Source organism: Anguilla rostrata, chromosome 8 (genome assembly GCF_018555375.3).
Source record: "Anguilla rostrata isolate EN2019 chromosome 8, ASM1855537v3, whole genome shotgun sequence".
In the NCBI taxonomy this organism is placed as follows: domain Eukaryota; kingdom Metazoa; phylum Chordata; class Actinopteri; order Anguilliformes; family Anguillidae; genus Anguilla; species Anguilla rostrata.
The window spans coordinates 42,469,493-42,495,168 of NC_057940.1; the positions used below are offsets into that span (position 1 = coordinate 42,469,493).

Here is a 25,676-nt window from a genome sequence, read left to right on the forward strand (position 1 = left end):
AATTTGAATAGCAGAAGTCAAAGGTGAGCGAAGGAAGCGGATGCCTGCGCCGTTTTATACAGGCTCACGCTGGGAGCAGTCTTCCTTTTTCCAAACTGGTCTTCCCAACAGGGATAAGGTGAATTGGCTTAAATTGCTCTCATTCCCCATGCGCACAGACTCAAGGCCAAACCGCCACAGCGTTATGCATTCCTAATTAAAACTGGTCTTGAAATCATTACGCTTGTTTATTTATAACCGTTTCTCCGTCGTTTCTCTCTTCTCAGACCTTTCACTCGGAGTTCTTTCAGAGCTCTGGAGGATAACGTGGGCAGCCCTGCCTGCCCATAAAAATGTTCTGCTCCGGATAATTTGCTCGGAGCCATGAAAATATGCTTCATAAACAGAGGGGCTCACAAATCAACTGAGGAGATATTAAACTGAAAGTGACTGTGTCGTGCGATTGCTTGTTCGACAATACCACACAAATGAAATACGATCTCCAAATAATCGAGTACAAACGTGACCAAGATCTAGTTTTTTTTTGCAAAAAACAAAGCAAAAACCTTTTTGGATGAATTATGTTATGTAATTTAAGTAAATTTCAATGGAAAATAAGCTCTGCATATCTGCTGCACAGCAATGGGCCTTCATCCAGAGCTACCGGTTAACTATTGTCACATTTCACTTCAACCAATTGCTTTCTACTCTTGTCAGTGGCCAAATATGCATCATACTCAACAGATCAATGCTCTGACCAGAGCCTTACCCGAGGGACCTGGTCTTACTCATCAGGGGAATCTGTGCTGATGCTCACACTGCAAGCGCAAATCCTCCCGAAACACTGGTCTCATGAGACAAAACTATGTTCTCCTAAAATTCCAGCTGCCAAACTTCCCGTGGCTGTTGGTCATTAAGTAATTTTTAAAAAACGGTTTTAATTGATTAGCATCTCCCTTTAAACAAAGCCACCAAAGAAAAGTAAGGCCAGACTCCTTTATTCAATGATGCGTACCAACAGCCTGTACAGAACAGGCTGGGGGAGAGGAATTTGTTGAGAGATGTTTGTTCAGCCTCAATGCAGGTTATTATGCCTACAGTTTTATGGAACGTAGTATGCTGATGTGGACCTCATCATCTGTGGAATGGATCTCAAGTCTTACTGGACTATGGCACTATGGCAGTTAGATGTTCGTTCAACATGTGACAAGGGGGCTCTGCCACTGAAGCCTCTCTGAGCTATAGATACTGTATGCAATTCAATTTCTTTAGCTCATTTTATACGGGTTTCTCTCTCTCCCAGTGAACCACTTTGGACGCCATGTTTTAAATCTCTACACAAATAAAGCTGTTCATCTGTGTTATGATTATTGTGATGGCAGGTCTGCCATCTGTCATGTTACGCTTTGGTAGGGCATGCCCCATACCTATACTTTACCATTACTGCATTTAAAAAGTTTGCCCTTGGTGGTTTATAATTTCATGTTTATTATTTCCCCCCGACCTCCTAGGAATTAGGAAACCATACAGCCCTGATTATGCCTGTGCTTACTGGCTTCTTTCTCCCATTGTGGTGGCCGAAGGTCTTCCTGTCCTGCACACAGTAGTATAGGACACAAAGGAACAGGAACCATCGCTGGCAAGAACAAGGCTTATAGGGGAAGTCTTACGCCCCTCGTACAGCTCAAAGCCAGTCATGTCTGAACCTTTGAAAAATTTGTCTGGTACGTGTATGTCTTAAAGATAAATACACTAGACATATTCATGTAAAAGACAGTCCAGATTCCATTTACATTCATTTTGATCAGTCAAATCGACAGACAGGGTTAAAAATCCCTCATTATTCTTCCCCATCAATGACTGTATCAGAATTTTGTATAACTTAAGGTGCACAAAAAAACTTTAAGTTTAAGTGCAAGTGTATGAAACTAAAAATCACCATTATTCAAAATCACTTCAATTAGTCTATAGTATTGAATATTTTCTGAAAATACAGTCTTTGTGCTATGGTTATGCTATGGTTATATCATAAATGTGTTTCAAATGCACATTGGTTCACTGCAAGATGAAAGGTGATCTGCAATGACATTACCATGCACAGCATTCCAGCACTGCCTCACAGATATTAAGTGTAACTTGTTAGGTATCTAGCTAGACATACCAGCTGGTTAATTGGCTAGCTGCATTGACTAAAGTGATGACCTAGGGCAGCAAGATGGAATTCTTGTTTACAATTAACACACAATTGTGGTCACCCCACCCAAAAACATTGTTCTCCTCTTTGATTGGAAATATTCGTAATTCTCTTGCAAAAGGTTTCATGTTGTCGTGACTCATATTCTAGTGAATTCTGTGGGCAAAACTCATTTCTGCCAGACAGCTACCTTCCAGGCAGGCATCAGTATGCAGCCAGCCAACTATTTTCCTGTCCGTCAAAATAATGGATTATTAAAATTTCTCCCCCTCACAGAATTTTAAATTCCATAAATGAAGGGCAGTTGTCATTAAATGGAAACACAGCACAGCTAGAGAGGTTGTTTCCTATTTTGAACACACAAGAGAAACTCATGAAAAAGTTGATTGTAAGGTGACAGCAGCAAATTAAGTTTTAACTGACTGAAGTTGGCAAACATTCATCTTGATGAATAAATACAATGCACTTTGCTTCTGATCCCATGATATTATTATTTGTTTGACCTCTGACCTTAAGCAATTGCCAAGGGTTAGTATAAACCCAAAACTGTTCAACTGTTGTCCATGGTCCTAAGCAAAATGGTAAAATATTCTATAGCGGCATGAACAAGGCAGTTGCCTAGAGGTTATTACTAATTTAGGTGTATGTTATGGATATTCTCATCAAAAATTACATGAGTACAATTACATTGAAATTATGAACTCGATTATTTATTTGTACTTGCACTGGTGTCCAACCAAGAGTAACTGGTTCTGATGAACAAGGGTACAGGGGTGGTCCCTGTACCCTTAAGGATATTGAAGGGGAAACACTGGCAATGCAATAACTCCCTGAAATACACCTGAATTTTAACAAGAAACTAGAGGACGGCCAGACCTGCCAGTTATTTCACCCAGTTGTAAGGGGGTGAGAACAGGTGCAACTTAAAAATGATTTTATTTCAGACTGCACAGCCTTCTCCGACATCATTTCTCATTAAAAACCACAGGCTGTTTTCCACAGCAATGGCAATATTTCAGAAAAAGCATGATTCTTTCCAATGTCTTTCCAATGCATTGTACGCACACTTCTGATTTTTAAGACACTTGACGTACTGTATTACCAGTGGAACTTTGTGACACAGGTAATGCTGCCTGTACGTCATCTGCTCAGTCCATCCTCAGGCATACTATTGGGCTTCTGTTCTGATTCAGATTTTAACAGTTCCTCCTTCTCCCTCTCCAGCTGCTCCTCTTCTTTCGCCTCCATTTCCTTCAGCTTCACCTCCACGTCTTCAGGAATGTCTACTTCCAGCAGATTTTCCATTCCAGGCTCCGGCTCATCCCCAATCAGCACCTGGATGGAGGGAACGCAGTGTGATTTAACCAATATGCCCATATGATTAACCCCTGCTTCATTCATCCAGGGTAGTACCAGCTACCAGACCCTTCCGCATGTCCTGACGGACACATGATCAGGACATCACTTGCTCAAATGTCAGAATGAGGATAAAATATGACAGCATGAAAATAATTTAAAATGTCATCTCATTATGCGGTCACTTAACTTAACACCACATGACTATTAAATATTATTACTACCACTCAGGTTATTGTGGAGCAGTGCGTATATGCATGCACATGAACATACATCCCGTTATCTATTATTGTAGTATGCCCATCGTAGCCTTGAGAAAATACAAACGCATGCGGTATACATCAACTAACATTCAGTCGCCGAAGGTGACTATGAAGACAGTGAGATACCAAATTTAAATAAAGAAAAAAAAACTTGTAAAAACTCCAGAGAAAGACTTCTCATTTCGGTGTCACAAAAGGATAATGCATAATGTATTTTAAATAAATCTGCCAATTAGGAGGCGAATAGCACTGAGACTATAGATTAGCAGTTTATTTTTCCCCATTACAATAATTTCACTAGTTAACAGTCTTCTACTGATGCTACATGTCACATAAACACATGTCATCTGGCCCTGCAGTAAATCAAGATTTAAAACTCACTAGTTTTCTCCCCATAATTCTGCATAACATCACATTAGTCCAAGATAATTAAAGCAGGCAACGCTGTCCAATTTGATGTTTTACAAAAAACAATTTCGTGGGCTAGGAAAAATTAAACGACTGAACTGCTTGTGCGTTCTGGACCCCAGTTCAAACAGATCCCCCAGACATTATGAATATGACCGAGGTTCATTGCAAGAAAACGTGGCATCTTTTCCACCGAGCAGCTCCCACTTACGAGCCTTGCCACTCCACCGCAAAGGTTTTTCCAGCAAATTAGCGTATCCATTTTAGAACGCCAAAGCTGTAAATTTCTGCGCGGAGTGCTGTGCTTAATTAACTTGACAAACTGGGTCCTTTCCCAAACACAACAATGGACATAAATAAATCCAGCGCACAGCTCTCCGGTGATCTTCTGCAGAGTCGTAATGGAATTCTGTCGGAAAACCCACGTGTTGGGATTCCTTTCAAATGGTCAAGACAAACCAGCAGTCGATGAAAGGACAGATTCTGCGGTTGCAAATTATAAGGGGTTTTGGCAAAAAAAAAAAAAAAAAAACACCTGCTTTTGCTCTCGATCTAAACTCTCGCTGTACCTGTACAAGCTTCTCGCAGGCTGCCCCAACATGAGGTTCCCTCTCCCACTTGTGGAACTCCCTCATGATAGGGTACACGTTCTTATTCTTCAAAATCTGGCGACCGGCCTTTGTAGCCGTTAGCTAGAGACAAAAAGAAGTCATCAGATTTGGGCTCAAAACGTTCAGCCCCAGACGTGTGCTACCTCAGATGAGAAGTATGCAATGTGGAATAACAAATGAGGTCATGTTTTAGTGCAACAGTTATTACAATACATGATAAATGAGTGTTTTTAACAGCCAAATAAATCTAGATGTGCCGCATATTTAAATGACAGTTGGTGTTCCCAGCCGATGGTCTACGTGTGACTACTCTCACCAGGAACATAGTCTCAACGAGCATTTTGCGAATATCAGGGTCTTCCTCTCTCTGCTTATCCTCTGGAAGGTACTGCAGATCCACAGGTAGCCCTACAGTCGGAAAGTCCCAGTAACAGGTGAAATTAAACACTGCAATTCACATGAACTTTATACTGACTTCTTTTAGGGTTTTTTTTATTAACATTTTTTGCAAGATAATTCGGAAGAATGATTGGATGAGGTTCAAGGACAACAATGGAGTGAAAATGATTGCCTTACCTTCGTTCTCCTCCTCAGTCAGTTCTTCAGGCCCAGCGAGTGGCAGTAGGAGGAATGGCAGGATGTCCACTGCATCACTTAGCAACCATTCATGATTACCTGGAGGTGCACAATCAACTAATCAATGCCTGTCATTTCTACAGATCCACATGTCTTTGCCACCAGCTCTCAATCTTTGACATTCTGAATGATTACAAAAATGATCATAAATAGTCACCAAACAGTGAGCCCATCAGCACTGCCCACAGTACAGGCACTTTTTGACTGTGACTTAGAGTCAATGGCTGCAATGCCTGCCATGTGCCAGGGCTGTAGTGTTTCACCTTTATCACTTACTGTAGTCAAAGCAGCAGTTCCTCAATGTCCCCACAACTCCACCGCGCCTTACGATGGACTGATCGTATTGTGTGTAAGGCAGGAGTCGCTGGACCACACACCTGCATGAGGAAAATGCAAAACTAAGGCTCAAGCCAAACAATTAAAAACGCTGGCTAATTACTATATGGTTTTAACACTGGCTCATTACAGGCAAACCCAATTATGTTCTAGGACACCAGTTCAAGAATATTCTTGATTTCCCATGTAACCAGCATTTATTTTGACAAATCATTGCTTTAATCTAACAACTTTAGCTTCTCGAGCCAGCTTATCGCAGCTTTCTATAGACAGTTGAAACACCTAATTGACAGGGGTACAACCATGAATGGGCAGTGGGGACCCTTGCTTAATTATGGTTAAACCCTTTGTTACGGCGCAATGCAAGATAACATTCTGGCCAACTAAAAAATATAAATGGTGTTAAGTTACCTTTCCTTATCCAGGATGAATTGCCTGGCCTCTGGGAGCTGGGTGAGGTTTGACAGCAGTGGGCCCAGGTAATGCAGGGGGGCCTTCTTGTTGTACCCCTCAGTGCAGAAGATCTCCACTATTTTCGCCAGGCCAATCTCCTGCTCCTGGAGCACCCTGAACACCTCTTTGCAGGTCTTCTCGTGGCGAGAGAGGTTGGAAAGAATGGTACATATCCTGTCTGCAAAGTCATAATCCGGGTCCAGGAGTCTGGCGAAAAGACTAGGCAAAATGTTTGCCTCCTTCACCAGGGCCTGGTGCAAGGTCTCGTCTGCAGAGAGGTTGACCAGCGCATGGTAGCAGTCCTTAACGATGGCAACAGAGTGGTCCCCAGTGAGAGTCAAGAGAGCTCTAAGGAAGTCAGGTTTACCCCGCAGGTACCTGCAGCCATCTTTGGTGCCAGTGAGACCCAGAATATACCCGGTGGCTTGACCCTTCACATCTGGCCTCGTTTCCAGCGTGAGGAAAGACAACAGTTCTTTGGCCTCCCCGTCACTCAGCATGATTGTTGATGTCCGTAAAATAATCAAATGCAGTAGTTTACTGGACACTGAACCAGGAACTAGTTAATTACCTGTCAAAGCAAAATACAATGGCCAACTATCAAGCAGGATACGTGGTGAAACGTCACATTATAATACAACCATTTATTTAATTAAAATGCTTAGCAGAAGAAACCAGCGCGTGTTTTCATTGAAAACGAACAGATGTGGGCACAGGACAGATGCATTACATTACATCACAGGCATTTAGCAGACGATCTAATGTGCTGATCCAGAGCGGCTTACACAACTTTTTACATAGCATTTACATTGCATCCATTTATACAGGTGGATATATACTGACGAAATGCAGGTTAAGTACCTTGCTCAAGGGTACAACGACTGTGTTCAACCTGGAGAATCGAACCTGCGACGTTTAAGCTACAAGTCCAGGCTACATAGCCCATTATATTACACAGCCGCCCCATCATGCGATGCGACGCGACATCAGATGCGACATCAAGCTAACGTTAACTGGCCAGAAAGCCAGTGTTAGTCAGTAAACGTTCTATTGGGATACAGAGTAGCTAGCCAACACGCTTGAAAATACCTCGGAAATTACTTCAGGTAGCTGTCTAGACAAGATGATCCCTTAGCGTATCTAATTTAGCTAGCAATCTCAAGAAATTAGCTAGTTAATACCTTAGCTAACGTGTTACGTGTAAACAATCGGTACGTTACTTGTAAACAATGTACATTTCCTTAACGAAAATTCCTCTGAAAAAAACCCCCAAACAATTCGCATTAATTTAAAATGATGTTATATTATATCACATAAAGGTTACATACTTACTCCAAACAAACTGCCACTACGCTCAGTGTCCACATGTCAGCATGCGCTCTGCGCTCTGCCGTGTTGATAGTGACAAGACCCTCATCCAATAAGAGCTCGAGTCTTTGAACGATTTCCGGATTAACAGTGACTGTTGCTCTCTGGGATACAAAGTTTTTACTACCAAACACAGCAAGTTACTTCTGATAGGCTGTTCAACTGTCAGGACGACCTAGCAAAGATCCGGGATTGGTGAAATCCTGAACGTCAGTTTCAGTGCGCGGTAAAATTTTAAAGCACTAGTTCTGTAGCAGATGCGGTAAGCAATTGTGAGCACTTAAGAGGAACAGTGAAAGTGTTTTCTGCAGCTACTGTAAATTGACTATCAATTACAAACGGTGATTGTAACGTTTCTACCGTCATACTGTTCTTGTGATGAAAGCTATGTATTGACCAGGAGGCAATGTATCCTGTATCAACACTACTATCCTGTTTTAACACTACTACTTTGAGTTAGCTAGCTCCGGAGCACTATTGCTTTGAACTGCCTGCTGCCTAGGAACATTGGCTTACTGGCTAGCTTGCTAAAGACTTATTCAGTAGTAATTTCTCAGTTGGTGAGTATAAATTCAATTTTGGACGCAGAGATGGATCGATACAATGATGTCAAAGTGCTACTGAAAAAGTGGGAGCTGTCTTTTGTTCAACAAAACAACAGGAAACCAAACAAGGTAGGCAAGGGAAATTGAAGGACTTTACCACTAAAGTTTGCAAGAATGTTTCGTGCACATTATCCTTATCTGTATTTCAGTGACATTATTTCCAAGCCTTGTTTTTTCTTGTCAGGATGATATTGATAGTGCCCCAGAGGACACCAAAGGTAAGCCCATTAACACATATAACATTTTATAATTGCTAGATACATTTTGCATGCTTGCTAGAGATAGTTGAGTCTTGTATATTCATATTTTTTTTCTTTTTCTATATTATAAATGTTAACCTTGAATTGTTTAACGTTCATACACGGTTGTTGTACACAGTCAGAGCTACTTTGTACTTTCAGGATAGTGACAGTGTAATAAAAAAACACTGTTTATATTACGTAGTCCATTCTTGTTCTCTTCAACAGAACTTTACAGAGAGTACAAAATGCTTAAACAAGCAAAGGAAACAAGCTGCAATGGAACGTCGGCACGTTCTGACCAAGCTCGGTCAACAGAAAGAGAACAGGTGACGGTAAGCCAGGGACGCAACAGCATTCAGTACTGAAATTACTTGGTGATGATGCTGGGTCTGCTTTCGGTGTGTAAACGCCTTTCATTGCATGCAGGAGTCTGATTGCTGGGGATCTCATCTGAACCGTAAGAACATGCCCAGAGCTGTCCCCAAGCTGACACCCCAGGACAGAGACTCCCTGCAAGCGTCTGCTCAGTACTATGGGATGAAGCTGAAGTCTAAATTAGGAGCCTCAGCAAAGGCAGGTTCTGCCTTTGTGCACTTTCGTGTTTTTACTTGTCTGTGGGTGAAATCTTACCAGCGGCAGAGAGAATAGCGATATGCCTTAGCGCAGTTCCCCATTTTCTGTTTTCCTGGGCACTAGTATGTCTGCACATCAAATGGCCGTTAGACACCATGCATGATTGCGTATTATCTTACGTGTTAGTGGGCTTGCTGTTGTCTACAGCCGCTGTTAAAGTCTAGCTAAGAATTAACTTTCTGATTGGTGACCCCACAAAGTGAGATTCCAGTATTATGGCTTATGCATTTCTTAGTATTGAAATTGTAATACTTAGTCTTTTTGACTTACTAAATATTTTTAGCCCCCGATAATTTTTTCGACAGCCAATTTTACAGTCAGGTGATGCTGCAGGTAGGAAATGAAAAATGGGGAAAAAGTGGAACAATTTTTTAGTGAGCGTTTTAGAAAAATTGGTTTTTAAGCATATTCCTACCAATATGGCCAACTGTAGGGGGCACACATGCACATAAACAAACACGAAAAGGAAAAAGAGTAAAAAATAAAAGCAACACAAGCAAACTTGGCAAGTAGGGTTGAAGAGGAAGTGCATGACAAATGACAAAACTTATTTTTAAAGTATTGGTAAGATCTGTATGTCAAGATCCGGCAAAATTTATATGAGAAATTTGTGCCGGTTTTTTTTCCCCCCCCAAAATAAAGGGTTTATTACAGACTGGGTACAGGGTGTGCTAGCGTACAGTTTGAGAGATGTCTTTTTTCCTCCGGTGTGCGTGTCCAGGAACGGCCCATCTCTCTGAAGAAAGCCTATACTCCGCGGAGACCGGCTCTGAAGTCATGGAAAGAGGGCCAGGGTCCGGGCGACGACGCAGGCGTCCAGGGTCCTCAGCCCCGGCCGGCCAACACTTGCCCGGACCCCTGCGCGGCCCTGCCGCAGACCCAGAGCGCCGAGGCGGGGGTGGAGGAGCCGTTCGAGACCGTGCCGGCCGCCCCGCCGCCCGCAGCCCGCTCGCCGGACGCTCTGGCGCTGAGAGCGCGCCTCCTGAGACAGTCGGCCACCAGGAGGCTGTCTTCGGTGGACAGCGCGTGGCTCCAGCGCTGCCAGGTGTTTGACGAAGTGGAGAAGAAAGAGAAGCCCGTCACGGGCAATTTGTCCCTTGCGGCGATCCCCGACGCCCCTGGCAACGGCCCGGTCGGCAGTGCGCTGCCCGCAGCTGAAATTCCCCCCCCTCGCCCCAGCGGCCCTGGGCCATCATTGAAGGCCGGCGAGGATGAGGAAGATGGGGAAACCAGAAGGCGTCGGACAGGAGAGGCTCGCGGAGGAGCGGAGAAGACTCGGCCCCCAGCCAGGGACAGCGAGGAGACTGTGAGGGGCCCCGGGCCGGAAGACGGTCCAGGGGAGACGAGGGCGAAGAGAAAGAACCGGAAAAGTCAGAGGGATGGTGAGGAGATGGTTAGGGGCCCCGGGCCGGAAGGGCCCGAAGCCGAAACGGGGGCGAAGAGAAAGAGCCGGAAAAGTCAGAGGGATGGTGAGGAGATGGTTAGGGGCCCCGGGCCGGAAGGGCCCGAAACCGAGACGGGGGTGAAGAGAAAGAACCGGAAAAGTCAGAGGGACGATGAGGAGACGGTTAGGGGCCCCGGGCCGGAAGGGCCGGAAGACGGGCCGGGAGAGACGGGGGCGAAGAGAAAGAGCCGGAAACGACGGCGGGACGGCGACGGTGACGGTAACGGTGCAGAGGGGGAGGGGCCCGACGCCGCTGAGGAGGGCGCGGCCCCGAAGAAGCGGAGGACCAGGAAGGGCCCCGCGGGGGGCCCCTCCGCGCCGCGCGGGAGGAAGAAGGCGGCCGAGCTCGCCGAAGACGACGGCGGTGACCCGGAGCCGCCCGCCCCCGCGGGGAAGAAGGCCAAGCCGAAGCTCCCTCAGCAGAACATCCTGGGAGAGGAGGAGATGGAGGACATCAAAGCAGCCAGGAGCAGACAGGCGGGGAAAGTGAGGTCAGTTTAAAGCGCAGGTGTCGGCTGATGCACGCTTTACCCCTGTGAGCACATCTGTTTGCGGCTGTTGGGGAATTAGCACACTGGAGTGTGCGTGTAATAGGAGTAAGTAAAGCCACTGGGATTAAATCAGAAATATCTCTGCTGGAAAAGTGTATGCAGTTATCAGATGTGTTTTAGGGAGTGTGCAGTTTCGTTTCATTCAGAATATAAGAGTTTTAGCACTCGCCAGTTCTTTAAGTTCTGTATCTGTCATTGAGTGCACATTCAGGATTGCCATTTAAAATAAGTACTGCATGCGCATCATCTGTGTTTTCACTTGCTGCTGTGATGTCCCGTCCCTCCAGAGCCCCCAAGAATTCAGCTGGGAACTTTGTGAAAATAAACCTGAAGAAGAAGAGTCACGTCAAAGGCTTTGCGTTGAGAGGGGCCGCGCTCCGCAAGCAGGTCAGCAGGGGTCAGGGGTCAGGGGTCAGGGGGTCTGGGAGCTGGGCAGACCTCCTCGTGGATCAAACCAAATCCAGCCACTGTAGCTGCCATCTTTGATCAGTGTTCTGCGGTCGCGTAGACATAATGCCTGCACAGAAGGCTTGCAGTGTTTGACTCGCAGTCGGGCTGAACGTTCTCTCTTTGCTGTAAGTTGCGTTGTGAGAGTCGTCCGGCTCGATTCTTCCTCTGAACTGCGTGCCACCAGTAGACCGCTTGTCAGTTGGCAGCCTGTCAGGCATCAGCTGAGCCTGAAGGCTGTGCAGGTAGAAGCTGCCGGTCAGTGAGTGGGCGTTTACCTCCTGACTGAGGGTAACACCCACTCCTGGCCCCATAGCGTACTGGCATCAGTGGACCTTGAATTCAGTCACAGTTACAGTCTGTAGTCAATTCCAGCATCAGGAGTTCTTTCGTTTCAGAATTTGTTTATTGGATTTGTTGGGCAAGTATCCACATAAACATTTAGGGCCGGTTTCATTGATTAAACTTAGTCCTGGATTAAATTTAGTTTTGTATGGAGAGTCTCCATTCAAAATTGAACTTCCATTCTTAATCAGCAAGTCACGTAGGATAGATACATAACATGTTAGCCTCATTCTGTAGTCTCAGACACAGTCACAAGGCATCAGGAGTTTTGTTGCATGTTATAGTTATCAACTCATATATAACTATAATTACATATGTGCTTTTTTTATTTTCACAAAGGATTTGATAGTCGTAGGCTTTGTCGTCATGGCTTAGTGGCAGAATGCATTGTGGGAGCTGTGTTCTCTCTGTAAACCTGTTTCAGATGTACATGGAGAAGTTCCAGCTGAAGGGGGAGCGTTTCGGAGGCGGCACGGGGCGAGGCGGCCGGCGGTTCGGCGGCTTCAGTCGCCAGGGCGACAGCTGCTTCAAGTGCGGCGGCACTGGCCACTGGGCCCGCGACTGCAGGGGGCGAGGTGAGGAACTGTACCGTCTCCCGTAGCGACCCGGCTGGCGAAAAGACTCCGGGGCACTAGACGAGCTCTCTGGACCACTTCACTCCTCTCTCTCTCTCGTCCTGTCTGCTCATTGGTCCTAGTACTGTTAACTTTGTAAAGTAGGAATTTCATTGGCTGTTTGTAGTTTTAGTGATTAAAAGGGAAGTGCGCTGCGTCACTGACGGCCCCCTGCGTGTGTCTGCAGCTCCTGCTCCCGCGCCAAGCGCCAGAGGAGCGGAGGAGGCGGGCGAGGAGGAGGAGGAGGAGGAGCCGTTCGAGCTGCCCACACTGAGGGAGGTGGCGCTGGCCACGGGCACGCTGAGGGAGGAGCCTCTCGGTGAGTGACCTCACGCTCCTGCGGTCCCAGTCAGCCCCCGGTTAGCGCCTGCAGCCTGCAGTTAGTGGCATTACACCTTCACTCATACACACAGCATGTCTGCATTTCATAAAATGTAAGGTAGTTCGTATGGCACTCTTTGGTTCTGAAAACTTAGTGGAGGAGGGTGTGTGAATGTCCTTGTTTTCCTTTATCAAGTTTGCAGAAATACTGTGTGCGCCCCCTGTATCTACAATACTGCGAATATAACAACGTGATTAAAACAGGCAAAAAAAGAGTGTACCTGATTAAAGTTTAACCATTTAGGCAGTTGTTTCCAACCATTTCTGAATCAGGGACCCCCTACCCAGGCTCAAAGGCATGCAGAAGACCCCCACCATGTGTTAAAAAAAGTTTAAAAAATAAAAAAAAGTTTTTATATTTTCACTGCATGTCATGTCTGACCAGGGACCCCCTACAGTACTTTCTAGGACCCCCAGAGTTTGCTAAATTCTCATTCAAATGCCCCTAATCCAAAGAAAGGACAGCTTAAGTAGCTTTGTGCTTCGGTTTGGTTTGGATTGGATTGGTTAGGGTTGGAATGGACCCGACGCAATTTGATTGGGAGGGTACTGGGCTTAGGGTCCACAGCATCTTCGTCAAAACACCGGTGATATATCAATGAGGATCGGGACAGTTTCTGACCAGAGTGGAAAAAAAATTCCACAGAATCCAACCGGCACAGGCCCAATCCGCACAGAAGAGAAACCGCATTTTACTCAAGCCGCTTATTAATTTCGCTGAAGCTGTGGGGCTTTTTAAACCCACAATGAGTATCCAAAATGCCTTAAAGGGGAAAAATGTCACTCCAAAGCACAGCTACCGAAGGGCTAAGCACGTGCGCGTTCAACATGTCCAGCAATTTCCACAGAGTTTGGACGGGCGGCCTACACGCAGACGATGTCCAGCGTTTAAATGTTCACAAAAATAAACCCGGAGCGCGCAGTTTGACAGTCGAGCGGTCCTGCGGCTAAGCCGACGAGCAGAGCAGGTCTCCGCTCGTCTGGCGATGATGTCATGCTAACCCGGTTGCCAGCAGGTCAGAGCTCGTCGTAGCTGCGCGCGTTTTCTTTCCTTTATCGACCCACCTGCCTGTCCCAACAGCGCCACCCGGCGGCGGCGAGGGGAATGGCGAGACGGGGACGGAGGGCGAGGAGGTCCTGCTCAACGTGATGCGGCCCGACTACGAGAAACCGGCCCCTCCCCCGCCGATGGAGCCCCTGTACGACCTGGGGGAGGACGGGAAAGTGCAAGGTACCGCGGCTGTCTCCTCACGCTGCGGGGGGAGGCTGCTTCACATGGGCTGTTTTACAACGCTTCATTTCACAGTCCCCTAAGTACTATGTATTTACCGCTTAAATATGTGGTATGAATAGCACACAATTGGGTAATTAACACTGGTAAAAATACATTTTTTAAAAATGCTAAGAAACTAAAACTGAAATATTTAGAAATGCCACCTCTGTTACCTGCCAATTAAAGTGTCTTGTAGTTATCAATGATTTATCTTGGTTAAAGCCTGAGTATAATTGTGTACTTCTTAGGAAATTAGACAATACATATTTTTTTAATGGAAATTTTTCCAACAAAGTAGTTTCTAAATTCCTAGGAAGTGCACAAGTAAACTCAGGCTAAAACCAAGCTAAACCTTTGATAACTCACTTGAATTAATAGGTAAGAGAGGATGGCTATTTTAGTTTTAGTTTCTTGGTATTCACTTATTTTTTTGCCAGTGTCAATTACCAAATTATGTGCTGTTTTACTGCGTATTTACCTGGTAAGTCCCCGGCCCTTGGGGGACTGTGAAAGGGAGCGTTGGTGATCACATGGGTGATGTGAGGCCCAGCTGCGCTGGGAGAATAGCGTTCTCCTCGAGACTCAGCCCGATGGCCTCCTGGCTGCGTTAACAAGCCTGCGGCTTTCGCTCTGCTGTTTCCCAGCGGCCCCGGCGGAAGTGTACGAGGCTCTGACAGACTTCGGGTACAAGAGCTTCAGGCCTGGACAGGAAATGGCCATCATGAGAATCCTCTCAGGTGGGTGTCTGTCGAGGTGGCGCATTGTCAGAGACTGTGTCTGTAATGCTGGAGTTGGCTTGACGTGAACAAACTGAATTCACCACGAAAACGGCAGTGAAGTGGTTAAAAGACCTGTTGTGCAATAGAAGTCATTAATAGGTACTGATAAAAATCTAAGAAAACAATTACTGAGATATTAAGCCTAATTTATTAAGGAGAAGTTTTGAATTTTCATTTTTTTATTCTGAAACCAAAGGTTTCTATACTTTTTTTTATATTGGTATTTTGGTATTGGTCATTTGAGGACCATGCTTATTGTGAAATTAACATGGCATTTACATTTTAACCTAGCAGTGGTGTAATGAGAATTGCACTTTTGAGTTGATATCTATATAGATTAGATACACCATGTAAAATCTCCTGCACTCCTGTTTAAATATGGCATACTTAAATGGTTAATTATTTTCACATTTAACATTTATATATAATATCCTCTTGCTTTGAAATGACATTAAATGGAAAAAAGTGATGCACTGGGTCTTTAAGCAACTATCCTTGTAACTAGCAAAGTACATAACCTGAATTAATTATGTAAAATAGTACACTTGGATAATATGCACAACAAAGTTTTTGTTGCATAAGAGCATCTGTTTTGCAAAGAAATACTATAATTTAATATAATGAGATCTGTTCATATACTGAAGTACAGGAGCCTTGCTTGTGCTGGTTCTCTGCTTGACTAGAGTCAGACTGTACAACAACCAGTAATGAGCTAATTGAAATGATGTTTGTGCGTTGTAAATCAATGCTGCCTAGCTACGGATGTTCTATTATCTACACAGTTCCTTAATGAATATTCATACTGAGCCAGCAAATCAGAATTCCCCGTTATTAACAATGGCTGGGGCAGAACTTGGAATGTTTTCACTGTAGACCTAACCATGTGTTTTGTATTGTGACTGTGGGTGTTTCTCTTAGGTCTGTCTACTCTGGTGGTCCTGTCCACTGGGATGGGGAAGTCTCTTTGCTACCAGCTCCCGGCCTACCTCTATGCCAAAAGGTCAAAGAGCATTGCGTTGGTGGTGTCCCCTTTGGTCTCACTGATGGACGATCAGGTAACGGAACCTTTTATTCCACGCAGGGCCTGGTGACCCGGTCATGTCTTCAGTCGCTGCCTGTCGCCATCTTTCATGTTACTGTCGCCAGAAGTAGACTGCACTCTCGCGGGATTGAATTCTGCCTGGAGACACGCTGCAAAGGAATTACTGTTAAATATGCAGCGCTGTGTAACTTCATACAGCGGCTTTCCTCTTTGATATGGAATCTGTTTCCCCCAGTGTTGGGTACAGAAGCAATGCTCCGGAATATGTCTACTCTGTCTGATTGGATATATAGTGGTGAGAGGGAAATGGTGTGAACTTGTTAGTTGTCAGCTGAGGCAGAATGGCCAAGACTTCACAGCTTTGCAGGAAGCCATTTTCACATTTCAGTGACTACTGCTCTCTACGTAAGACACAAATCATTACCAGAATGGATGGTGTACCCTAAGAAATCAGAGCATAACTTACTGTATTTTTGGAGAAGCGTCACTGAAATGTTATTTGAAGGGCACAGGTGTGGGCTTTTTTTTTCCATGAAACGAAGACCAGAGATAAAGTGGCATCCTTAACAGAGACTGGAAAAAAAGTTTTTTCAGTGTGAAATAATTTACAGATCACACTTGGTTTTCTTGCATATCCAGCGTTTGTTTTGAGTGAATTTTTCGGTTTTGACAGTTTTAGACCTACCGAAAAGAAATGTTTGGACAGCATTGATCGTTTTGTAACATACTTTCTCTCCCCAAGTTGTCTGGACTCCCTCCAAAACTTAAAGCCGCCTGTATCCATTCCAACATGTCCAAGAAACAGCGGGAGGCAGCCATCGAAAAGGTTTTTTTTTCCTTCCTTCGAAATCTGAAACACTACGATTACACAGCTGCATTTTTTAAATCAAATTCAACGCGGCGTGGCATTTTATTGCAGTTCCTGTGATTGTTGCCGTTGATTTAGAACGTTTAACGCGTTTCTGAAACGCTGCCAAGGCTGGCTCGCTTCGTGAATTTCCCTCCTTGAACGTGTCTGCGCGGTGAGCGGGTGCTTTTGGTAGTAATTATCTGGCTGCGGCCCCTGGGGGCCCGCGTGCTCTCCTAGGTGAAGGCAGGCCTGGTCCACGTCCTGCTCCTGTCCCCGGAGGCGCTGGTGGGCGGGGGGCACGCGGGGTCTGCCTGCCTCCCTCCGGCTGACCAGCTCCCCCCGGTGGCCTTCGCCTGCATCGACGAGGCCCACTGCGTGTCCGAGTGGTCTCACAACTTCCGGCCCTGCTACCTGAGGCTGTGCAAGGTGAGCGAGCTCCAGCGTGGCGGGTTTCCCCATTGCACTCTCTCGCGTGTCTCTTTAGTTGGCTTTGAGTTGTCAGAACAGTGTCAGAACCTAGACCACTGTGTTTTTCTCCTCTCATCTGACTTGGTGATGCACTGGTGCTGGACAGTGATGCAGTTCCCTTTGCTTGCTGTCCTGCTCAGTAAATCAACGGTCTGCCGTGTTGTGCTGTGTTCTTTTGAAATGGGGTAATAGGAGATGATGAACAACAACATCTGTGCGCAAGCAAGCTTGTTCGTTAGAAATAGATTGGATTCATTACCAGCCCGCGGGACCCGTCCATGCACTAGAACCTTAACAGGATGAGCCGTCCTCTAGCCGTAATATCCCCATCTGATTTCCATGCCTAATTATGCGAGTTTGCTAGTGGCAAAGCACAGGTTGCTAGATGGATATGGAAACTCCAAAATGCTCACAGGACATAATAGTACACTATGGTCTAAAACAGTTAGGCATTGCAAAATAGGTGAAGTTTATAGTTTGCATGTGAACCGATTCTGGTTTCGTCCTATGTTTTAAGGCGCCTGCACATCCCAGGATTCAAGTAAACGTATCTGTTGAGGTTACATGGTTTCTGTGTGCACCTCGTCGTGTGAGTGAAGGGTCTCTCTGTCTCTCTCTCTCTCTCTCTCTCTCTCTCTCTCTCCCTCAGGTGCTGAGGGACCGTCTGGGCGTGCGCTGTCTCCTGGGGCTCACCGCCACCGCCACCCTGTCCACCGCGCTGGACATCGCTCAGCACCTGGAGATCCGCGACCCGGAGGGCATCGCCGTGCGCTCGGCCGCCGTCCCGCTCAACCTGCAGCTGTCCGTGTCCACCGACCGCGACAAGGACCAGGCACGTTCCTCACACATTCACTGAGCCTCTCAGGGCACTGATCTCAGGTCACCTTCAGTCTGGTCATTTCAGTAAGGGCACGAAGATGAGTGTTCCTCGTCACTGACCCCAGATCAGCACTCATACGCTGGGAAGCTTTGTGAATATGGGCCGGGGAGCTGCGTTTTTTATAGATACTGGAACCTCATACTTATGGAAACTCATAGTTAACAAGTAGTCAACCCAACAGGGTATAAGACTGGAAGTAGCGTAAACTACTCTGTCTTATCAAGCTCTGCATTATCACCAATGCAAAACATTTGACCATTAAAGGATTAAAAGGAGTTACACTTACCTTTGATTAAATTAACTATAAAATGCTTTTAAAATTAGACATGGATCCTGTCTATTGGCTCTACTGCTAAATTTGCAGTGTGGAGAAGACAACAGTGCTTGATTTTAAGAAGGTCCTGTACAACACATAAAATATTGCTAAATAAGCTAAAGACAGTGAGTGGGTAACAGGATGTTTCATTCAGACAGTCAATATAGAATAATAATCATGAGTTAATGACATCCACATTACTGCTGGGAGTAATGTTTTTAAGGGAATTCATTTGGATTCATATTAATGTTACCATTAATGTACGTGTATGACCAGTATGCAGTATTTGTTTCTATGCATTTTGCCATTGGTAACTGTGTTCTGTTTGTGGGCCAGGCTCTGGTGGCTTTGCTGAAAGGGGAACGCTTTGGGTCTTTGGACTCCATTATCGTGTACTGTACCCGGCGAGAGGAGACCAGCCGAATCTCTGCGCTGCTGCGGACCTGCCTGCAGGGGGTGACAGTGAGGGAGACCGCCGTAAAAGAGGAGGGAGTGGCAGAGGAGAATCCCGTTAGTCAGAAAAAGAAAGCCCTGGGTATGCTTTCTTTCTTTAAGTTATTGTTCTTACGTTGTTGAGGGAAGGTGTGCAGGATTAATTTACTGACTTCTCATTGGGTTTGGGCAGTGGGAGGGGGTGTGGCTAGGATTACAGAGAGGAGAGTGCTTTACTGACAGGTAGAAAAGGCCTGTGTTGGAGAGTTTGATCATCCGGGTATAAATCTATGCACTGCATGCAGTGACCTATGCCAGGTGGCCTGAGAGAATGAGTGAGTCGGATGGGTAAAGGTGTGAAAGAGTGGAGTATCACTGACATAACAATGTCAGGGAAAACCCTGAGAGGAGCGATCTGATGTGGAGGGAGAACAGGAGGGGGCCAGTGACTCAGCCGTGAGGCACTCCTTTAAAGAGCCATTCAAGAGATAAGAGGTGAACCGTCTCGGGGCAGTGAGATGGTTCACCTCACCACTTACCAGTTTGGGAGAATACCAGGACCTGGTAGCCATCTTGTTTGAATATTACATGGAGGTCCACAAGAATCACAGCTCTGGAGGAGAAAGTGGTTTTTACAGGGCAGAGGGCTTTGTAAATGAGTGTATACCTGGATATGTGCATATATTCAGATAAATGGTCATGTTCATAACTAAAGAAGCATACATTGACAGTATTCTTGGGCAGATTTTACCCAGTGAACTTTTAAACATAAAGTAATGAAGAAAAAAAAATACAGATATACGGAACTCAAGACCAGAACTGAAGCACTAATTAGAAGTCAGACTATTAAATGCACAGATGCAATTAAGCACTGATTCCATTGCCAGTGTTTGAAAATACATATCAGAAAAAAATCGAAAACGTGTGTCGTGTTTTAAGTGAACGTGTGCGACTTTGAACCGCAGCCCGGAAGAAGATCCGGAAGCCGCTGAAGTGGATCGCGGAGTCCTACCACGCGGGCCTGTCCGCGGCGGAGAGGAGGCGGGTCCAGAACAACTTCATGTGCGGCGAGCTGCGGCTGGTGGTGGCCACCGTGGCCTTCGGCATGGGCCTGGACAAGTCGGACGTCCGCGGCGTCGTCCACTACAACATGCCCAAGAGCTTCGAGAGCTACGTGCAGGAGATCGGGCGGGCGGGGCGCGACGGCCTGCCCGCGCACTGCCACCTCTTCCTGGACCCCGAGGTGAGACCCCGGGAGAGAGTCCCGGGCCGCCGTCAGCCGCCGGACCGTATTTACAGACCGCACGCTCTTTCATGGTTAACCTCTTCCCTCAAAGGCTATGTGGTGCCATTGGTTACCTACGAGTCGTGCCTTTTTCCTCAGTGGAACAGAGGTGCTGAGGTCGTGACCTCTGACCTTTTCTGTGCAGGGAGGGGACCTGCACGAGCTGCGCAGGCACATCTATGCCGACACCGTGGATTACTTCAGCATTAAGAAGCTGGTGCAGAAAGCCTTTCCCCCCTGCAAGTGCAAAAAGATCCACCAGAAACGCCTGGAAAAGGTGAACTTCTCTCTCACCCTTCTCCAAGCCTGTTTTAACCCGTTTGTTTTAACCGTTTTAGCCATCTTTTCATAATCGTGATAATGACACCCCTCAGTCTGTGGCAGTTGTCCCCATGTGTGATGTCACTTCCTGAGTGGTTTCTATTGGTTGCTGATTTAGGCGTGGGAGGTGAATGACGCCGAGATGATGGAGCTGATGGAAGACTGCGAGGAAGCTGCACAGCTCCCACGGCAACAGGGCGGGCAGCGGACAGAGGGCGGGGCTCCAGGGCCGGAGCTGGAGGCGGAGCTACGGGAAGGGAGGGAAAACGAACAAGAGGAGGAGGAGGAGTCTGACGATCCAGCGGATCGGCTGCAGGGTGGGGGGTGTGGACCCTCCGGGGGTGCTGAGCAGAGGGGGGGTGGGAGGGAGCGGAACAGCCCGGAAGAGCCTTCCGTGGAGCAGCTGTGCCTGGACGGACAGACGGACGAGGAGCGCGGCGAGGGGGACGGACAGACGGACGAAGACCGCGGTGAGGGGGACGGACAGACGGACGAGGAGCGCGGCGAGGGGGACGTCCCGCCGCCCCGCCCGGCGCCCCGTGTGTGTCACACGCACGAGAGAGCCATACCTATACAGGAGACGGTGGAGACCCTGGACATCACCGAGGAAGGTTCGGCTCGCCTGTACTTCCATCTGTTATTCTAGAAAATATGGAAACCCAGGAGCGTGGAAGAAAAAAAACATTAAAGCCAAAAAATGCAGTTCTGTACACTTTAAAGAATTACGTGAATAACACTTTTTGCTATAATTGTCATTTTTAATATACTTTTCAAGTATATGTATTTGTGAGTCCACTTTCTTAAATAAGAAGACTAAACCTGTGCTGTTCCGTCTCCCTCAGGCTTGGAGACGCTGCTGTGCTACCTGGAGCTGCACCCGCAGCAGTGGGTGGAGCTGCTGCACCCCACCCTGTCTGCCTGCCGCCTGGTCTCCTACGGCGGCCCCCAGGAGCTTCGCAAACTCACCAGAATGTACGTCAGATACTACACGTGTACCCCCTGTACCCCAAATACTACACGTGTACCCCCTGTATGTCAAATACTACAGGTGTACCCCCTGTACCCCAAATACTACACGTGTACCCCCTGTATGTCAAATACTACACGTGTGCCCCCTGTATGTCAAATACTACACGTGTACCCCCTGTACGCCAAATACTACATGTGTACCCCCTGTACGCCAAATGCTACACATGTACCCCCTGTACGCCAAATACTAAACGTGTACCCCCTGTACGCCAAATACTACACGTGTACCCCCCGTACCCCAAATACTACACGTGTACCCCCTGTATGTCAAATACTACACGTGTACCCCCTGTATGTCAAATACTACATGTGTGCCCCCTGTACCCCAAATACTACATGTGTACCCCCTGTATGTCAAATACTACATGTGTACCCTCTGTATGTCAAATACTACACGTGTACCCCCTGTACGCCAAATACCACACGTGTACTTCCTGTACGCCAAATACTAAACGTGTACCCCCTGTACGCCAAATACCACACGTGTACCCCCTGTACGCCAAATACTAAACGTGTACCCCCTGTACGCCAAATACTAAACGTGTACCCCCTGTACGCCAAATACTACACGTATCCCCGTACGTCGAATGTATGCACTGCACTCCCAGCATGTAAAAATGCATGTACATGCTACCTGTGTGTAAAATGAATGTGTATACTCCTAGTGTGTTAAAACCAGAAACCTGCTGCGAGCATGTAAGAACATGGTCCTGGTCACCGGGTCAACAGATAATAAGTGATAATGTTCTCAATACGTGATAATGTTCTCGACAAGTGTTCTCTCGGCAGTGCACTTATTTGAAAAGAATGCCATACTTAAACCATGACTTCTTCGTGGTTTGTTGGTGGACATGAGTTCATTTTTTTTGTGTGTTTGCGCGCGTTTGCAGCTGCCCCCCCGTGGCTGTGGCTCTGGCCCGGAAGCGGATGGCGGGGGAGAGGGTGGAGACGTGCGACTCGCTGGAGTTCGACGTGGTGGAGCTGGCGGACACTATGGGCTGGCAGCTGCCCCTGGTTAAGAGGGGCCTGAGGCAGCTCCAGTGGAGCACAGAGAGGGGTGAGGAAGCTTGCCTTTGGCCGTTTGGGACAGGCTCATGGTGTAGTGCAGTGGTAAGGGAACTGGACATAACAACCAGGTCCTTGTAAGTGTTGGAACAGGGGAGACATTTCATTTAGCTGTAGAAATCAGCCTGAATTAGGGCGGCAAATGGGCAATAATGTGTTCAAATGCAGTAATCTTGCCAAAATGCAATAATGTCAGATGAATAGAGATTTGCACTCTGCAGCTGAACACCGGTGTCCTTCTCTTGCGGTGATGTTTGCACAGGGATGTTTGGGGGCACTGGAAAGAGTGGAGTCCTGGTGGAGTTCTCCAGCCTGTCATTCTACTTCCGTTCCTATGGAGACTTGACGCCAGACGAGATGGATGCCGTGTGCGAGTTCCTGCACAGGCGGGTCCAAGCCCAGGAGAAAACCCAGCTTTACCAGCTCAAGGCCTGCTTCAAAGCCTTCCGCAGGTAAGGGGGAAATCACCGGACTCACTAAGGCCTGCTTCAAAGCCTTCCGCAGGTAAGGGGGGGAAATCACCTCACTCATTAAGACCTGCTTCAGAGCCTTCTGCAGATGAGGGGGGAAATCACCTTTTTCACTTTGGCCTGCTTCACAGCCTCACATTTGTGAAAAATTACAGTGCCCATCTTACCAACCACAGCCCTTCCTGTTGATCACGTCTAGAAAATATTTCTTTCTGGTTTTTTTTTTCCTGTCCAGTGTTGCATATCGAAATTGCAGCTTTTGCACTGATGAGATGGACGAACGCCGAAGTCTAATGCTCAAGGAGCTGCTGAGGGACTACTTCGATAAGAAGAGGGACCTGGACCTGAGTAACGAGTACCATGAGGATGAGGAGGAGGACGATGAGGTGCTGAATAAGTATAAGGTGGGTAGCTGAGCACTGGGTCCTACAGAGCATTTAGCCCTACTGCTTCCCCTTAGACTGTGGGCCAGAGCTGTACTGTGCGACTCATCTGCTGCCATTTATGACTGGGTAATATTCTCTAGGGACATACTTGTGAAGTCACAGTTGTGCAGCAGCAATGCCATTACTACAGCTCTCAGGAAATATACCCCAACGTTGTTAGCTGCCTGTAGTTTACTTTTAAAATTTACATTCACACCCAGCTTGATTGCACCCCTTATCAGAGCAATGCATCAAGGGAAATGTATTTCGGAGCTTGCCAGAAGAGTACAGCATTTAAGAAATTATGCCATAAAAATGCTTACATCATTATGATGTAACAAACTGCAAATGGTCATTATCTGGCACCTCTACCACAACCACAGGAGCGCTCTTATACAGAGTGACTTGCTGTGGAAGAGGATATGCGTACATAGGGGTTTACATCCATGATGGTGCCAGATCTGGCTCACAACATTCTCACTTCACATCAAGTATATATGTAACTTATCTAAAGTGCAAATGGAAAGTAAATACACTAAGAGAGTACCCAAAATACAAATCCTGAACACACACAAATGAAGAATCTAACACCATGAAAACAGCATAACCTGAACTAACACAAAAGGTTGGAGTGATGGGGAGTGGGGATGGGAGGGGAATTGAGATGCAGTCTGAAGAGGTGAGTCTTCAGTCTGCATCTAGCCGATTATTCTACTGTCCCGACCTTAATTGGATGTTCGTTCAGCCATCGGGGAGCCAGTACAGGTGTGACTGGGAGGGGACAGCCTTGTTGATATTGTTTTGTCCTAATTTACAGAAATAATGTAATGTTACCATCCTTACTGGTTAAAAACGAATTTACAGCCGTACCTGTGTGTTAGTAAATGTTTCAGTGAGCTTCTACATTTTTGAGCTTGCTAGCACCAGTGCTTCTGTCCCAGGAAGTAAGCCTAGAGCCCTGTGGGTTGTGTTGTGCTAAGGGAATGCGCTGGTGCATTTTCAGCTTAAGGACTGGGAGGACCAGATTCGGGCGGACATCCGGAGCTTCCTGTCCTGCCGCAGCGATGAGAAGTTCTCTGGCCGAGCGGTGGCCAGGATTTTCCACGGAATCGGTTTGTCTGTTTATTTAAGCCAAGGAACACGTCTCAGTAATTAATTTTGATATTAACAACTGTACATAACATTGTGTTATTTTAATCAAAGGATAATCAGTAGTGCCATTTTTTAATCATTAAAATATCGACCACAAGATTGTTGGTCAAAAGATGATTGCACAGCTGCAGCATGAAGTGCAATCCTCAAATGCAATCACTGCAGTGTGATTCAACTGTTGGACTTCAAAGTGTGCAGTTCAAAGTGGTGGCTAGCAGCAAGTGCTTTGATAAAGAATGTGTTCTTGCCTGTACTTTTTCAAATTCCCTGAATATTCTTCAGTAATGAGACAGGTGACTGAAATGCATTGTTCTGCATTTTGAAATGAGACAGATACTCGGTCTCATGCATTGTCAGACCTGCTTTCCACAGGAGGTCAACCATAGCTTGAACCCAGGGGAGTGTCGTCTATTCCACAATATACGGTCAAAGAGGAGTTAGCTTTAAGTTTTTTCCCAGCTTGGAGCTTATTTGTGATCTGTGCATTTTGGTCTTGCTCACCCTCTCCTCTGCTTTTGATTTTTCGTCTGCAGGAAGTCCCTGTTATCCTGCACAAACATTTGGCCGAGACAGACGATACTGGAGGAAATACATTCAGTTTGATTTCAACGAAATCATCCGTTTTGCCACACAAGAAATTATACGGACCAGGTGAAACTAATGGGACATTAACAGAAGGAAAAAATATTATGTGCAGCTTGTTTTATGCGTGTAGATTATGGCTGTGTTCATAGTGACAAACGTCCTTGTTTCCAAAGCTTTGCTTTACTTGCATTTTATATGTTGTATAAAGTAAATAGGATATTTTTGTATGTTGTGAATAAATGGCTAAATTCATTTATATAGCTAAATGTATTTGTGTATTTAGATAACTAAATGTATTTAAACATTCTTTTGTACCACAGTGTATGTTAAATATATTTTAAATATATGTTTTAAATAAAATTATTAAATATCAGTTTCCGTTGTATTATTACATTAACCTATTTATTACAATGCTAACTTGTAAAAACAATTTCTAAG

At 46.2% G+C, this 25,676-nt stretch overlaps 2 protein-coding genes across 3 annotated transcripts; one reads left to right on the forward strand and one right to left on the reverse strand.

The window, feature by feature from the left end:
• Nucleotides 1-3,090: 3,090 nt before the first annotated feature.
• hgh1 (HGH1 homolog (S. cerevisiae)) lies at nucleotides 3,091-7,702 on the reverse strand. Of its 2 annotated transcripts, none has more exons than XM_064348360.1 (7): nucleotides 7,569-7,702; nucleotides 6,195-6,807; nucleotides 5,724-5,824; nucleotides 5,388-5,486; nucleotides 5,128-5,219; nucleotides 4,770-4,892; nucleotides 3,091-3,508 (listed from the first exon to the last, which is right to left on the reverse strand). In XM_064348360.1, exons 2-7 carry the CDS (start codon nucleotides 6,734-6,736, stop codon nucleotides 3,314-3,316), a joined length of 1,152 nt encoding a protein of 383 aa, XP_064204430.1. In that variant the 5' UTR covers nucleotides 6,737-6,807; nucleotides 7,569-7,702; the 3' UTR covers nucleotides 3,091-3,313. The 2 variants fall into 2 exon arrangements, with proteins under 2 accessions (XP_064204430.1, XP_064204431.1); XM_064348361.1 differs by having other exon boundaries at nucleotides 7,565-7,687.
• A 94-nt stretch (nucleotides 7,703-7,796) lies between these two features.
• On the forward strand, nucleotides 7,797-25,595 carry recql4 (RecQ helicase-like 4). Its single transcript, XM_064348362.1, has 24 exons — nucleotides 7,797-8,278; nucleotides 8,394-8,427; nucleotides 8,677-8,783; nucleotides 8,878-9,024; nucleotides 9,806-11,019; nucleotides 11,367-11,466; nucleotides 12,296-12,446; nucleotides 12,673-12,804; nucleotides 13,948-14,097; nucleotides 14,784-14,876; nucleotides 15,837-15,973; nucleotides 16,703-16,786; nucleotides 17,048-17,236; nucleotides 17,928-18,110; nucleotides 18,811-19,009; nucleotides 19,872-20,149; nucleotides 20,337-20,468; nucleotides 20,631-21,123; nucleotides 21,355-21,484; nucleotides 22,432-22,598; nucleotides 22,869-23,058; nucleotides 23,312-23,480; nucleotides 24,505-24,613; nucleotides 25,187-25,595. Exons 1-24 carry the CDS (start codon nucleotides 8,195-8,197, stop codon nucleotides 25,306-25,308), a joined length of 4,794 nt encoding a protein of 1,597 aa, XP_064204432.1. The 5' UTR covers nucleotides 7,797-8,194; the 3' UTR covers nucleotides 25,309-25,595.
• The last annotated feature ends 81 nt before the right edge of the window (nucleotides 25,596-25,676 follow it).

What these genes read in the sequence shown, in the direction of transcription:
- hgh1 (XM_064348360.1), bottom strand. Translation starts at nt 6,736, where the DNA reads ATGCTGAGTGACGGGGAGGCCAAAGAACTGTTGTCTTTCCTCACGCTG. An exon ending in GAACTGCTGCTTTGACTACA is followed by an intron (nt 5,487 to 5,723) that starts GTAAGTGATAAA and finishes GTGCACCTCCAG; the next exon opens with GTAATCATGAATGGTTGCTA. An exon ending in TCGTTGAGACTATGTTCCTG is followed by an intron (nt 4,893 to 5,127) that starts GTGAGAGTAGTC and finishes TTTTGTCTCTAG; the next exon opens with CTAACGGCTACAAAGGCCGG.
- recql4 (XM_064348362.1), top strand. Translation starts at nt 8,195, where the DNA reads ATGGATCGATACAATGATGTCAAAGTGCTACTGAAAAAGTGGGAGCTG. An exon ending in CCTGGACATCACCGAGGAAG is followed by an intron (nt 21,124 to 21,354) that starts GTTCGGCTCGCC and finishes CGTCTCCCTCAG; the next exon opens with GCTTGGAGACGCTGCTGTGC. An exon ending in CAGGATTTTCCACGGAATCG is followed by an intron (nt 24,614 to 25,186) that starts GTTTGTCTGTTT and finishes TTTCGTCTGCAG; the next exon opens with GAAGTCCCTGTTATCCTGCA.